Source organism: Barbatula barbatula (genome assembly GCF_947034865.1).
Source record: "Barbatula barbatula genome assembly, chromosome: 10".
NCBI classification, from domain to species: domain Eukaryota; kingdom Metazoa; phylum Chordata; class Actinopteri; order Cypriniformes; family Nemacheilidae; genus Barbatula; species Barbatula barbatula.
Window position 1 is genome coordinate 11,813,552 of NC_136773.1, and position 14,984 is coordinate 11,828,535.

The window sequence follows — 14,984 nt, forward strand, 5'->3', positions numbered from 1 at the left end:
AGCTCCACCAGACAAGACAGGAACTTATCCAGAGACCACAGCAGCAAACTCTTTTACCCCAGCGCCTTGTAGTTCTCAGAGAACGTATTGCTGGTTGGACAGACTGTGTTGATGTTTGCCACAGTGTTTATTTTTGACAAAGTCTTAAGAAAAGTACGGTGAGAAACCGGTTGTCCCGTGTAAGAGGAATGTTCTGAGAGCTATTCGACATGGCGAAGACCGAGGAAGATCCAGCGGTTGATTTCAGCATCCCTGATAACCCTCGTGGTCTCCTCTGGAACATCTTCCACAGGTACAAAGTTTTGTTCATGCATTGCGTAGGCATGTTTGCAAAGGAGAATTTGTCCTACTGAAAAATGTGGTTTCATTGGGGTCAGCTCATATAGACACAATGTTAACAATGCTATAGATTTTTTGTATTTCTAGCTTTATTTTAGTTGTGTAATACAAAAATCCTCTATCTATACAGTGTGAGTAAATTGGAGTTTTTTTGGCAATGTTGAAGTGCCATAGTAGTATATAAGTGTTACAGACAGTACAAGTCATACCATAACTTTGTGTAAAGAGTACGATGAGTAACAAGCTAAATTCTGCTCGGTTTCGCACACCGTGTTTAGCAAATATCACTGTTAGACTATTTTAATTGTTAGTTTTAGGGCTTGGTGGTAAAAATCACTACTTTAACATGAACAAGCTGCATCAGCAGCTTGAGCATTGTCTCGCATTACCTTTTGTGCTTCAATACAGCGTTGGAATCACATGAGGATGACAATGATTAGTTTATACTATTCCTTTAAATCTATTGCTTTTGATTGCCCTGTCCTTATACGGTTTAATACTGCGTCAGAATTAAACATCCTTTTTGACTAAACATATCCATTCAGGATATTTTTGGTGGACTGAAGGCAGGCAGTTATCTCAAATTCCTAAAGCATTAGAGTAACTAAGAAAACATACGGTCCGTATGCCATCCACGCTTTTGCGTCACTGCTTTCGCAAGCAAGCTTTTCATTTTCTTTCACCTGTAGAGGCATGAAAGAAACCTCTGTTTCGCCTCGGTCTACCTCCCTGCCCCTGATTTTTTTGGACCCTGAGCCTGTGAAGGCTCTAAGTCAGTGTAGGCCCCTCTCCTCCCACCCGTCCTGTCCGCTTACACAGCCCCTCATTATTTTCATCACTCCCACGTACAAAACCTGACGTCCAGACCTCAATTTAGAAAGCAATTTTTGCAGTCTCCTGATTTTTTTCCAGCATTTATTTCACGCTGACCTTTTAAGGCTCATACAGTAATGATTGATGCCTTGTGCTGGTGTTTGGTAGAAGAACTGCACCCATACTGTAATGGGGTGGTTGATAACGTGTAACGTGATGTGTATGTGCTGTGGTGCATATATATATATATATATATAATGTTCACTGTGTTTATTTATTTACACTGTGATATATATAACCTATGTATATATAAACTGAATTTCTAAAGAGGGCCCATGCATGAAGCCTGTGAGTCTCCACCATGTGTTGTCTGTCTTGGCATGCTGTTAAGAGATGACGAAAATACTAGTCCTGAGGCCAGACCTATCCGGCCAGTGTCAAGTCTGAACATGCCTGCAAGCTTTACAGGAAAATCCAAGTCTTTTGTTCCAATGTACATTACTTAGTCATAACATAGAAAACAAATGTAACGGCATTTAGTCAATTACAACACGATCTCCGATAGGTCACTAAACCTTACAAACACACTTTTATTATCAGGAGAAACCGCCCCAAAGTGTTCATGTTGTCAGAACCCACTATCCGTGAAGCATATGCTGTATTCTTTTTAGACCTGTGGGGAGCTTGGACGGTTTTTCATCAAGTTAATCCAAACGTAGTCTTACAGTTTTTGGCAAATAAATATTGTTTAAAAACCTTTTAATATATTTTCTAACTCGCCTTTCGGCATGAACATGGCCGTCAAAGCTGATGAATGAAATAACTGATGGACCGCGTGCAATATTTGTACCTTTGTTTATGTTGTACGTCTTGTAAAGCTAAACATTTATTAATTTAAAATGCTGAAAAAACAACACAGTCCCATTACGCATTTAAATGAAACGTGTTGTCAAAACAATTAATGTTACATAATAGACAATACATATTAAAGTGTATGTAATGTCCTTTTTTATGTTTTTCCTTTGCAGAAAAGCTATGGATCAGACACTAAATGTATACCTAAAAATGTAGAAAGGTACACGCAAAATATAACTTGTTGACTATATAAAGTCTGTTCCACTGTGTAGTCTTAACCGTGAGGCTGTTTTAGGGGGAAATTGTACACAATTCAATCAAGCACGTGTCCTGTGTACAGTGCGAGTCACATGGCGTTCGCTTTCTTCACATTCCTAATGTTTCACCTCGGCCCCGCCCACCCGCTCTCCCATTGGCTGGAAGTTGGACCGAGAGCGAAGCGTGCGGCACTACAGCAGAATCCGGATTCAGTTTGTCAGTACCGATGGTCGCGCGCACGGACGGGTCCTTCGCCACCGTGACACCGGGAGTTTGACAACATGGTCGGAGATCACAGCATAAGCGGCGAGAGCGCGATCTCGCCGAAGTCCCCTAAAAACGGTCTGAGCTGTAAAATGGTGCTTCAGGCGGTCGGGAAAGTTTTGAGGTAACTAATGCTTTAACTCAAGTCTTCCACAGTGCGTGACGCGTGCGTCAGACGCGAGTCTAAATTAGCCAGAGGAATGTGCGCGAGCCCGTTGACGGAATGGAAGTTTCCACGAATGTTTGACTTCATGTCGTGCCGCTATGATGTCTCCTCGCGCGATGTCCTTATAGAGGATTATTGCGGTGAATAACTGTGTTATTCTTGTACCGGGGGTCCTTCACTGGGCTGACGTTGTGTCAAAACCTCGCGAGTTCCCTAGACAGCATTTGTGATGCGTGATTTGAGTGCTCTAAAAAGTGTCCTTCGGTGAAAGCAGGCAAATCTGACATTTTGTACAATACAGATAACAAGAGAAAAATCATGAATGGTCCTTCTCGTGTTTGCGTCATACATTTTAAAACTGCGTTTAAAAGGTTGCTGACGTCACGAGCTCTACAGAATGCATGTGTCAGATTTTCATCGTTGTCTCATACTTGAGTTAGCGCACTGTCTCAATGTTTATGTTGTGCAGACGCCAAAGGCCGTGTCTCCAAATGGGTGTTATTTACATTTTTACAGAGAGTGTGTGATTTACAGCTCTCTGGAGGTTATAGGCTACTGCGAGGCTTTGGTTAAACCGTGTTACTGTGTCGTCTAATAACATATTTATTTATATTTATGGACACGGTGGATAGAGATTGAGAAGATAGTCTGTGGCCCCAGGTAAGCTCTTAAAGTCACATACTGGAGGAACACAGCTCTTCCTTTCCTATCAGTTAATTGAACAACCCAAGGTACCGTTGGCCCATGTATGTCAATGGGACTGTTATGGGGATGTTACAAGCACCTATCAATTATGTCAGTAGCGTTTTTTTCATGATATGATGGGATGGGACCCCTGCATGTTATATACATCATCGGTTATATTCATTTTATTATTAAATACATTCCCAGTCTTTCACAGACACTCGATAACTCCGGGGATTATCAAGTACCTGATAAATGCTGTTAATTCTTCCCCAGCTCTTGCGTACCGTTTTTTTTTTCCGCTGATTAAGTGTGATATGTTTTGTGTGTCCGTGTGTGTGTGTGTAAAAACACACTGGAATGCAATTCTAGATTCATTTCTTTAAACTAGACATGCATTGCACCTTTACAGTTGAATTAAAATGCTGTATTCCTTAAGAGTAGTACATGTATGAAGTGCAAGTTGTCCATCTTACTTTAGTCTCTTAAAACAGTCTTGGTTTTTCTTCTTGGCTGTGTGATCCCACTGACTGTGGCTTTGCAGGGAAAGGGATAATTTCTTGTTTCTAAAATAGTCATTTAAATGGCAGTTTCAATGCCATGATGCAGTGGTGGCTGGTCAGCCAGTCTGGAGTCTGCCTCGCAAAATAGTGTTTCTTTAGCTCGCATGCTAAACTTGGTCTCTTAGATTTATTAATATATCGGGATCAGCTCCTTAAGCAAAATATATGTAGGGACCTGCTCATTTTAATCTGTTTGACTGTTAAGGCGTCTGACAGAGCAAAAGGATTGCTTTCGAAGTAAACCCAGCTAACAGTTAGCAAAGCAATTCTTAAAACATCTTAGATTTTCTTTGTATATATTGTAAATTTAGCCAAAATGTTAGGTATGTTAAAGGTGCAGTTTGTAACAATTTTGCAGTAAAATATTGAATATCAATGTTTGTTCAGCTGAGTATTTGCAATATCTCGCCAATGGCATCATGTCCACGTTACCCTTTGTTACCGCCTTTACTGACGTAGAAACCGCATGACAACAGTGTCATGGACAAATGCGGGAATCAGTGTCTGGCGTCTAGCAAGCCACTAGCTTGTTTCGAGCAGTCACTTATTAATGAATGAAAATTATTCGCAACATTTATAAAACTTTATTACTTTACCTCATCCGCTTGCATGCTTTCTCGTTCCTGTCTGATTGATGGCCATCAGTGGTGGGGTTGAAGACAACAGATCCCATCATTCCACGCTCCTTCACAGCGTCATCAAGCAACGACAATTGTTGTTGTTTTGATCGTGCACCCTCTAGCAGCGTTTTTTAAACTGTAGCTTTAAGTGTAATTTTTATTATTAATAAGTTTGCTTTTTCTATTTTTACCCTTTCTGTCAGGATATGAATGTGTTTGCATTTTTTTCTTTACTGTTTGGTTAAAGGTCGGTTCATGCGTAGCACGCTACTATTTCTGAATAGCTAAAATAATTGACATTCTGCCTAAGAGGTGGTTCAGGTTTTTGCAGTTTAATTTACACAGATACTTGTCAACATATGAACATAAACATTCCATATTTAAGCTTTATAGGGGGGGCATTTTTAGTTTTTTTAAGTTACATTAGGCATAAACAAGCTTAGGAATGAGTTTTATCTTCACCTTGATTTAAAAAAAAAGTATGAAAAAGCGTCAGCAATGTTGGTGGAATGTCTTTGAATGTGGAATGTCTCGCCTATAATGCACAAGGCATGTTGATATTTGCCAAACAACATACGCGGAGATAAAAAATGTTTTCTACCATAAAGAAGTTATTTTAAGGGATTTGTTTTGGAGGGGTTAGTTTAGGGATTTTGTAGTATCCACTGAGGAGCTTGCTGCAATCTACGTCTTAGATAGTGATCAGAAAGGAAGTAGACTGCAGCTATTAAGCATGTACATTGCATCATGTCACCTTCCTGAAACCCACTGGCAGGGCTTAGACCATTTTGAGGAAAAGAAAACTTCTGTGCTAGTATTCTCCACCCTCTTTTATTAACCATAAATGGAGTAAAATGCAGCCAGGTCAGTATTTAGACCATAGTAAGCAGATTTGGTGGTTGAATTGGGCAGTAGAGTCATGGATGCTGTGCAAAAACTGCTTCTTGATTCATAATTAAAATTGACTCAATATACTGGCACTTGTGGTTGTACTCCACTCGGCCTGCTGTGGGGTATTCAACCATCAGAGGTTTGATTGTATTACACTGGTTTGTGTTCATTGGTTTCTCTGTTTTTCTTGTAGGAAAGTCACTTTTAAATTGTAGACTTTTTATTTGCTAGACCAAATGTTTTGAAGGATTATAAGCAGTCGAATAAAGTTAAAGGGATACTTCACCCAAAGGAAAATTCTGTCATCATTTAGTCACCTTCAAGTGGTTCCAAATCTGTATTAAATATGTTCTGAAGAACACAGAGGAAGAATGCTTATAACCAGACAGATTTTGCCCCCCCCCCCCCATTGACTACCATAGTAGGAAAAAATACAATCGTAGTTAAAAGTGCCAGGCAATTCCGTGAAAATGTCTATTAACATTTGGTGGTTCATTTGTAAAGCATTTGTTTTATTTTTAGTGCATGGTTTTTCATAGTCAGGTAAGTGCCATTTTCAGGATTGTCACATCCATAACGCTACATATTCCTCATAAATGGACACATGAAAATAAAGTCACTATTTGATGTTCTATAAAGAGGCGTCACGTCCATTCGTTGGGTATTATTGCTTCAGGATTGTGCATTTTATTTCACATAAGTCCTACAAAGTTCGTCGTCTCCCAAAAAACGCATCCTTTATTTTTTACATCCATTACGCATGTTTATTTTCCTTTTTTTAAATAGAAAATTTGTTCACACACTGAAAATGTTTATGTTTAGACTCTATCAACAGGGGTTTAGTCAAATATAAACAGATGGTTCAATATATTCGTAACAAATGCATTCTCTGAGCCCATAACTTTGGAAAGGCCCTGCCCCAGAACTAATAGCTGTCCAATTGTCATATTTTGTGTTCAAAAGAAATAAGTAATTTTGTTCTACTATTGGTGTCCATGGGGGGCTCATCAGAATAGAGAAACGTATACAGAGTATCATGATGACAGAATTTTCATTTTTGGGTGAACTATCCCTTTTAAGAGGCATGTCTGTTTCTGGTAAAGCTGGACTCTTCTGACATTAAAAGAGGCTTTTCCAGGAATGCGGAGTACTTAAAAAAAAACTGAAAACCTATGAACCGTAAAGTTTATGAATACAGGAAATTACAACATATGTATAAGCATGTATATTACAAATGAACTTTAGGATTAGACTTTTGTGGAAAATGTGTCACTAATTATCTACCAATTGCTTATTGTGGTGTCCTGTTCAGTGGAAAAACTCTTCTTTTTAATTCTGAGGAGGCCGTGAAACTTCAATCTATGAGTCTATGTATACTAGTGCGTTTTCATTTTCAAAAGGCCAAAATGGAAAGAAAAAGATGCATTTTCAAACAAAAGTCTAAAGTGCAAACTGAAGGTCTGGTAGTAGATGGCCCTTAGACTACAGAATTTTCATGTGAATTTGTAAATATCCTGGTAAATGTTAGTGACAGAGAAACCGTTTGAACCAGACTTGGAAAACTCCTTTTGTTTAATGACTACTTGTATGCAAATCAACAATCAATATTTAAAATCTTGAAACATTGTTTCAAGTGATTTGTAATTTCTGCGTATATACATTTACATTTCGTCCACCTCTGTGTGGTATGGGACGTCTGTGGAAGTGTCCAGGCTATGCACATCAAAGAAACAACTCTTTAATAGTGTAAAAATCTGGGCCCATATTCACAAAACAGCTTAAGGCTAAAATTAGCTCCTAACTAGCGGATTTAGGTGAAACGCTTAAAAATAATGGGCGTGTCTGTACTAATTTTAGGACTCCTATATTTTTGTGCTAAGAGTATTTTACAAAGAGTTTTGGCGCTAAAACTAGATCCTGAACACGTGAGACATTAAGGGGTAGTGTAGAGGACTCCTAAGTCACGAAGACCAACTCACAACAATCTTAAAATGGCTATTACACTGGCAGTCTACCTTGAAAAAGAAAGATTTCATGACAAAGAGCTTAACCAAAGATTAATATCTGTTAACTGTTTATGAGACAATTAGCTCAATAACTACATTTTTATTTGAAGATCTTAATTTAAGTACAGTATGTCAGCATGAGACCTCATTTCATAATATTTCTATGATTCAATGACTGACAGAGACCCATCCTCTATCAGCCAATCACTATGGTCATAGTCAGTAAGTTTGCTGACATCATCCACAGCAACATCAATCCTTTTTCATAGTTTAAGATTATGTTCTTAAGTAAAGGTTGTTCTCATCAGCGTTGTGAATAGGTTTTAAGTGGAAACTCTTAACTAAAAACGTTAACTGCTGTTTAGGAGTGTTAAGATCTTTTTTTGTGAATACGGGCACTGCAAACCAAACCGACTGCGTATTGTACCTTGTCATTTCATTACACTTCAGTTGCCTTTCCTAGAAAGCTGCTTTCAGAATATACCTCCTGGCTTTATTGCCATTGTTTTTCAGGAATCTGTAACAGTTTTTAAAACAGTTTGAAAAAGGGGAACTTAATTAAAGACATTCTAGGGAATTGTCTTTGTATAGACAGTATGCATTTGTGTAAGCTACGTGCTGGCTTGATAAATACAGTCGTCCTATTTATTATACCCATCTTCTCCTTTACTCCCTATCTGACCTCTGAACCTGCAATCGGAATGTAGTGTACCAACTGGTGTAAGAAGTGAAGTGATACGTAAAACACTTGCATAGAAACGGTCTCCTCCGCCATTATTACAGACACAACTGTGTGAGGAGAAGTTGGCAGGAGCCAGCGACTTGCGGCTCTTAGCGCTAGGTTTTTGGAAGAGTTGTTGACGGTGGTAGTTAGTGGCAAACGTGGCTAAAAGGCTCAATGGAAGGGTCCTGTGTGTTTTGCAGCATTGGCCTCTGGCAGAGGTTTTGGGACCGGCCTCTTTGGCATTAGAGCGACAAGGCCGGGCTCTATGTGGCGAGGATAAACTGGCCCAGGGCCCCAGAGTCAAACAACATGGGAGCAGCTGGCTAAAGAGCATGGCCAGTCTTTTCAGAAGCAAACAGGCGCTGCTTTATTTTCTCTTCCTGTTATCGGAGGGGTGTGTGGTGGAATTGAAACCAACAAACTAAACTTTTCTGTACCAATGGAAAATATTGTTCATGCAAAGCTGATATCAGAAAATGTCCTAAAAATAGTTGCCGTTAACAGTGCTGCCTTAGACAATAAACGTCTCACACATCGTCACAGAAATCGTCATGTGTTTTAAAGGCGGCGAGAGTTAACTGCTGGCTTAAAGATCTGGTTTTCCATTAAAACAGCTCTTGTACTTTCTAGTTGCGAAGCTATTGGACTGTTACATGTATTACTTCCCCCCTCCAGGACGTGGGCTTCATTGGAGCGTTTGATGTTGGGAGCGGGTGTGGTGCAGACGACTGGAAAAGGGGTGGTGGGTCTGCTGGTAATATTACCCGCCTGTGCTAAAAATAAACGTGGAAGGAAAAGCCTGGATGTCTGTGGTCTGCTTTGCTAATTACAGGGCAAGTGTGTAGACCTGCAGTGGAAAAATGGATGTGTGCTGAATGAGAGTTTGGTGTAAGTTAGTCAGCAACAAGAGGTCTTTGCATGTAGATACGTAAAAAAGTAACTGATATAAAGCTGCAATCTGTAACTTGCCTCACTGTCGCCATCTTTGTTTGAAACGTGAAAGTTCAGGTTACTTTAAGTACTTATTTTTATTGTTTAATTACGTCAAACTGACATTTTAAGCTTATATTATATTTTTTCCTACTTGGTGATTTTTATTTTTAAGTTATGCATTGTTTTACCATTTTTGGATCATCACCCTGCAAAAAAATCTGAGGTATCAGAGTACAGTTGTAACTATTTAATAACTATAAAACCAAAATGATGTGAAAAATAGCAAATAGAACCACACGGCCCGTACTGGGGCCCCTCTAAGCATTACTACATAATTACAGTTCGATTTGCTATATCGTTTTTTACTATATTAAAGAAATAATTACTAAAGGCTTATATTTATAAGTTAGTTGGGTTTTTAATTTAGGTTTATAATTAAGTAATGCATTGTTTTAACATTTTTGCATTATCACATTACAACAAAAACAAAGGTGTCTGCAATGCAATCTTAGTGTATATTTAAGTATTAAAACATTTTAATATATTATGAAGCAGGGTTTTTCATGCTACCTAGCCTTCCAAACCTGGTACGATCTATTGGAGCTTGTCCGCTAACATTTAAAGTTGTACATTTTCCAATGATTTGCTTTGCAGTATTGCTAACCTCTGTTTTCTTGTGTTCTTCCTGAAACAGGAAGGGCAAAGGGAAGCCCAATGGAAAGAAGCCACCTACAGAAGAGAAAAAGCATTACCTGGATTCAGAGTATACCAACATAAGAGTCGTCGATTTTGACCTCAAGGAGCTGGTGGTGTTACCGAGGGAGATCGACCTGAACGAATGGCTCGCCAGCAACAGTATGTGTCTCGTGGTCTCATCCTGGTTTTCTTTTATGAGATTAAGAATTAAATAACATCTTAGTGTATTTTTATCATATGGTTCTAATGCACAATCTGTACCATTTAGCTAATTCTAAAAGTAGAAAGGACTAGCACTTTTAATATGTGCAAAATCATTTAAAAATCCTCTGTATTTGTATTTATCAACAAATTTTTTTTTACCAAAGGACAAAATGGAAATGTATAGAGACGGAAACTAACTTTCCAACCTTTTAATGTAGATGCTTTGTAGATTTGTCATGTTGTGGGTGGTTTGTTGTTAGCCTGGAAAAGCGATCTGGTTGTTTTGGGCTGTGTTTTGAAAACATCCCATCTTTCCTTCATAAAGAATGCATGACATCACCATAAAGTTATATAATTGTGGGATGTAATGAGTTTAAAATAACATTCATGCTCGAATCCACACATCAGACCATTGTTTGCATTTCTCTCGGTTTTATCTTGAAAGAAAGCACATGCGAGAAGCTATAAAATACCAGTTAATTTGGAAAACTTTATTACTCTTGCAAATGCCCTAAACACCTATTAAACTTCATTGCTGTTTTTTTATGGATAATTGAAACTGTTAATCTGAATTCAGTTTACTTTACAGCTTTATCTTTAATGTGTTCCCTTTGATGAAATGTTATTTTATTTAGTTGGGGAGGTTGCTTACATTTTGTTGCATCATTCTTTTACTCAGCATTCATTTATTCTATTTAAAACAGCATTTCGCACTCAATATTTGTCATTTAAATATGAATTCTTAATGGTTTCATGGATAACAGACATCTGTACACATTCTGTCCGATGTTTTTAAGAGTAAACTATTTGCAATGCTTCGGAAAATAACAATGATATATAATAGTAACATATTATAAAGTTGTTAAATGCATATCACTATTCAACGATTGCCTACAACGTCTTTTTATATCTTTCTCATCTTTTTTTCTCTCCAGCCACAACTTTCTTCAATCTCATCAACCTACAGTACAGCACAATCTCAGAGTTCTGCACGGGCGAAACATGTCCTGCCATGACGGCCTGCAATACGTAAGTAGCGCAGATGTGTGATCTTTTATTCATCCTGGCTCTGTTATCCATTATTAAGCCTGAAGAGAGATGCAGAGCAGCAACTCGACACTGTCCATTAACAGGTGACTCTCAGGGGTCCCGTCCTGAGGAGGAGGTCACAACCGCAGTCGTGTTTGATTAGTATTAATACTACTAGAAATGTCGTGATGGATGATTTCACAACCACATGGTCCTGCAAATGGAAGGAAAAGTTTACCTCAAGTCTCACTCTTATGAAGACGGCTTGCAAATTTGGTGGACAGAGGGCTTAAAGGATGAAAAGACAATTTATATGAATTATTTTCAAAACATTATTATTATCATCTGGCTATAAAACTGTGACCATTTGGTTTATGATAAGGTTTTCCGTGGATGTTCACCAGATCTGGGTCACCTTTTGACTGGTGGGAAAAGACAGAAGCACTGTTTACCAACACTGAAAACGCATGATACATATCCTGCTTCAGAGAGACGGTTTGCTTAATGAACAACCACAGAGCTGGAAGCATGTCAAGACAAGTGCTGTGAACTCAATGTGTTAAACTCACCTGCTATTCACCATGCTACGTTTGCAGCGTACATTTGTATTGGGAAAATAACAAGTGTTCAAATAAAACCCTAAGTAAATGATATTCTTGTATCTAGATATGTCTTCTTCATTGTAAATCAGTAATGAAACTCTTGAGTTTGATCACTTGGAAAGGTATTTGACATTTCAAGAACTTCAGAACTTGCAAAGGGTGAGCAGACAAAATTGAGGCTTTCTACTAAGAATCTCTTTATCTTCCTCAGGACATACTACTGGTATGATGAAAAAGGGAAGAAGACGAAATGCACAGCACCGCAGTATGTGGACTTTGTCATGAGCTCAGTTCAGAAGCTTGTGACGGATGAGGACATCTTTCCGACAAAATATGGTGAGTCTTTGTTACCACCTAGTGGACGAATATGTAAACTGCATTAATGAAATGACTAGTTTGTTGTATATAACAAAACGCTAACATAAATATGTTTAGAATATATGTTATAAATGTATGTTGTTTTGGTTATTTGAGCAAGTTGACAGTCGTACAGTAAATACGTGATAAACAGCCTGGACTGGGCTAGCAGGTGCACAAGACCCAGACATATGTGTTGGAAATTGAAATTGTTTTCGAACACTGCTGCATTTGATAAAGTTGATTTAATCCACAACATTTCTGTCTTACAACCTTCCTCTAGTTCCTACGGGCATACAAACAATTTCTAATTGTAAAAAAAAGTTACAACTTTCCAGTCGTGAAAAAAAAGGGAATTTAATTCTTAAGTTATAAATGTTCATATATTAATTATAAATGAATACTTTAATATAATGTCAAATCTTTCAAAAATGCTTTAAGTGTTATCATAATGTATTATAAACAATTATATATACATATATAAAAGCAAAACATGATTAATAGTTATTACATTATGTTGTTTTTTATTATGTACATTTATAATATGGTGTTTTGATGATGTGTTTGGAGGCCAAAAATGACTTTAATAAAAATAAATGAATAAATCAAATATGCATACATTAAGTCAGAAATTAAATAAAAGTGTAGAAACAAGTACATCAATTCTCCATTTATTTTAGCATTTATACTGTACATTTATTTATTAGTTTATTTTGTGTCTTTATGTAAAAAGGTGATATGTTCCCAATGGCTTTATATGGCTAAATGGCAAGATACAAGAAAAAATCACAGTTTTCGTTTTCATTAGCCACATCAAAAGTCCTTCAAATGAATTTGTTAAAATGATTTCAATCCCTGTACATTCAAGAAGTTTGTACAAACCCAACTTTGCTCTATTTTGTGAGACTTTGAAGTTGCTTCACAGTACAGCCTGATAAATATCCATTGTGCATTACTTCACCGTTCTCTCTTGTTTACTTCCCGGTGCAGGTAAAGAATTCCCCAACACTTTCGACTCACTGGTGAAAAAAATGTGCAAGTATCTCTTCCACGTGCTGGCCCACATCTACTGGTCCCACTACAAGGAAACTGTGGCGATGTACCTGCACGGACATCTGAACACACTGTACACACATTTCATCGTTTTTATAAGGGAATTCAATCTGATGGACCCCAAGGAGACGTCCATAATGGACGACCTGACGGAGGCCCTCTGCACCCCGCTTCCCCCTCAGCCACAGAACCACGTGGCCGAGAGATGAGACCCAGGGTCACGCTCTCTGCACCTGCCAAGCCGGGGTTCACCCTTGCCCCTGACAGGGAGGTGAGAAGGACTACACCAGTCACAATGCTGCTGGGACTCATAGACCTTCCACCCTTCCAGAACATTGTTCTCTTTAGGACCCATTAAGGAGTGGTCAGCCAGGCCTGCAGGGGCAGCACTAGCTGTGTCTGCCCGATCTGTGAGCCTAACCCTTTAACAAAGAACATCACGATTATTTTCTTTGATTTCGTTTCACAAGTGGTTTCGTTCAGAGAAAGAAAGCCGCTTCATGGTTTATTTTGCGTCTTCCCTCATATCCGGCCCCGTAGGACAATAAGTACCATTTATGAGCGTTTGTTGTTAGTATAACACAAATATGCTAGATCTATCGTAATATAGCAGCACTTTTCCCCTCTTGGTTCTTATAAGGGTGAGATGTTGGCCTGGTTCTTCAGAGCCTCATGTATGATATAAAGGTTTAAGGTCTTTTTTTATTTTATGGGGTAAAAGGGGTGTGCGTGTGTCTGCGTGTGCGTGCGTGTTAAAGGCTTTTGCACTCAGGAACTGAGAGAGCTGTCAATGCTACCTGCTTACCCATAAGCCTCTCGGTGTCACTTTACTCATCCTTAAACAGTCCCATTGGCCCACGTCCGTATACTTACGGCATAGACTTCTGTTGCGTATTAGCATGTTAACCACTGGAGATTGTCGTAGGTCATTCCCAGACAAGAATAGCCCGCCATTTTGATTCTACCTAGGGTGCACAGTGGCTTCACGGCCTGGGTTCATGTGTTTTCTTTTGAGTGACAAAGACATTTGTGTTGTCTGCAGAAGCATTTTTTGAATGGAAACGCTGCTACTCAGGCTCGGGAAGCCACGTGTCCCGTTGAAAAGTCGAAAGGCTTTGACATTTCGAAGAGTAAAGTGTCTTGGGTGCAGTAGAATACAGGATAACATGGGCTTGTAATCATGTCTAGACTTATTTTGAAAAGAAAATTACTGAATGGAAAAGAATGTAAACTTAGTCTCTATGTTGTTGAAGGCAAAGATTATTATGTAGAAGTGACTGAGAGAGCGAGACAAAGCGTGCAAGGCAGAGCAAAAGATGTTTTAGTTCACCCTTCATCACTGTTAAGAGAGAGTAATGCCAGGCTGACCTCTTTGTGAGAAGATTGGACCTTCTTTCCTTTTAATTTATTTCTCTTGTTTTCCATTTTGGTTTTAGTTGACGTTTTTCAGGGCTCCTCAGTTCTGGCTTTTGTTTTATGTATTTTAATAATACTTAAGTTAAAAGCGATTTAATATTTTAAGCTCTGCAAATTATAACCTAATAAAATATTTAAAAGTCACAAAAAAAAATTGTTTGTGGAATTTTTTTATTTATAAATGTATATATATATCAATAGAAATGTCATTTGTTTGGTTATGGTAAAGGAATTTGCCCACATTTGGCTTGTTTTCAGATTTGATAAGAAGTTCAAGCTTGGTTCCCTCACACTTTATTTTTTACGTTTTACAGTCTGGAGCGGTCACTGGTGATTTCATATGACTAGTTTGGACATGCTATTAACAAAAAAGTCCACACTTCGCACAGTCAACCTCTAGTATATATTATAATTCATTTTAATATAAGTTAATTATTATTTTACAATAAATGTATTATACAAATATTATACAAGCCATAAGAAACAACCCCTAATGTCTCAATCCAAACAT

General features: G+C 38.2%; 1 protein-coding gene across 3 annotated transcripts in view; it reads left to right on the forward strand.

Annotated features, from left to right (window-relative positions):
- mob2b (MOB kinase activator 2b) overlaps nt 1–14,619 on the forward strand; it is a 34,080-nt gene extending 19,461 nt beyond the window's left edge. Inside the window, exons 1-5 of one of the 3 annotated variants that reach the window (XM_079466135.1) lie at nt 69–292; nt 9,811–9,971; nt 10,952–11,045; nt 11,859–11,983; nt 12,995–14,619. In XM_079466135.1, coding sequence (XP_079322261.1) covers nt 210–292; nt 9,811–9,971; nt 10,952–11,045; nt 11,859–11,983; nt 12,995–13,266 — 735 coding nt within the window. In that variant the 5' untranslated portion in view covers nt 69–209 and the 3' untranslated portion in view covers nt 13,267–14,619. Of the gene's footprint in view, nt 1–68; nt 293–2,418; nt 2,654–9,810; nt 9,972–10,951; nt 11,046–11,858; nt 11,984–12,994 lie in introns of those variants that run through there. The other 2 variants (XM_079466134.1, XM_079466136.1) reach the window with 2 other exon arrangements.
- The last annotated feature ends 365 nt before the right edge of the window (nt 14,620–14,984 follow it).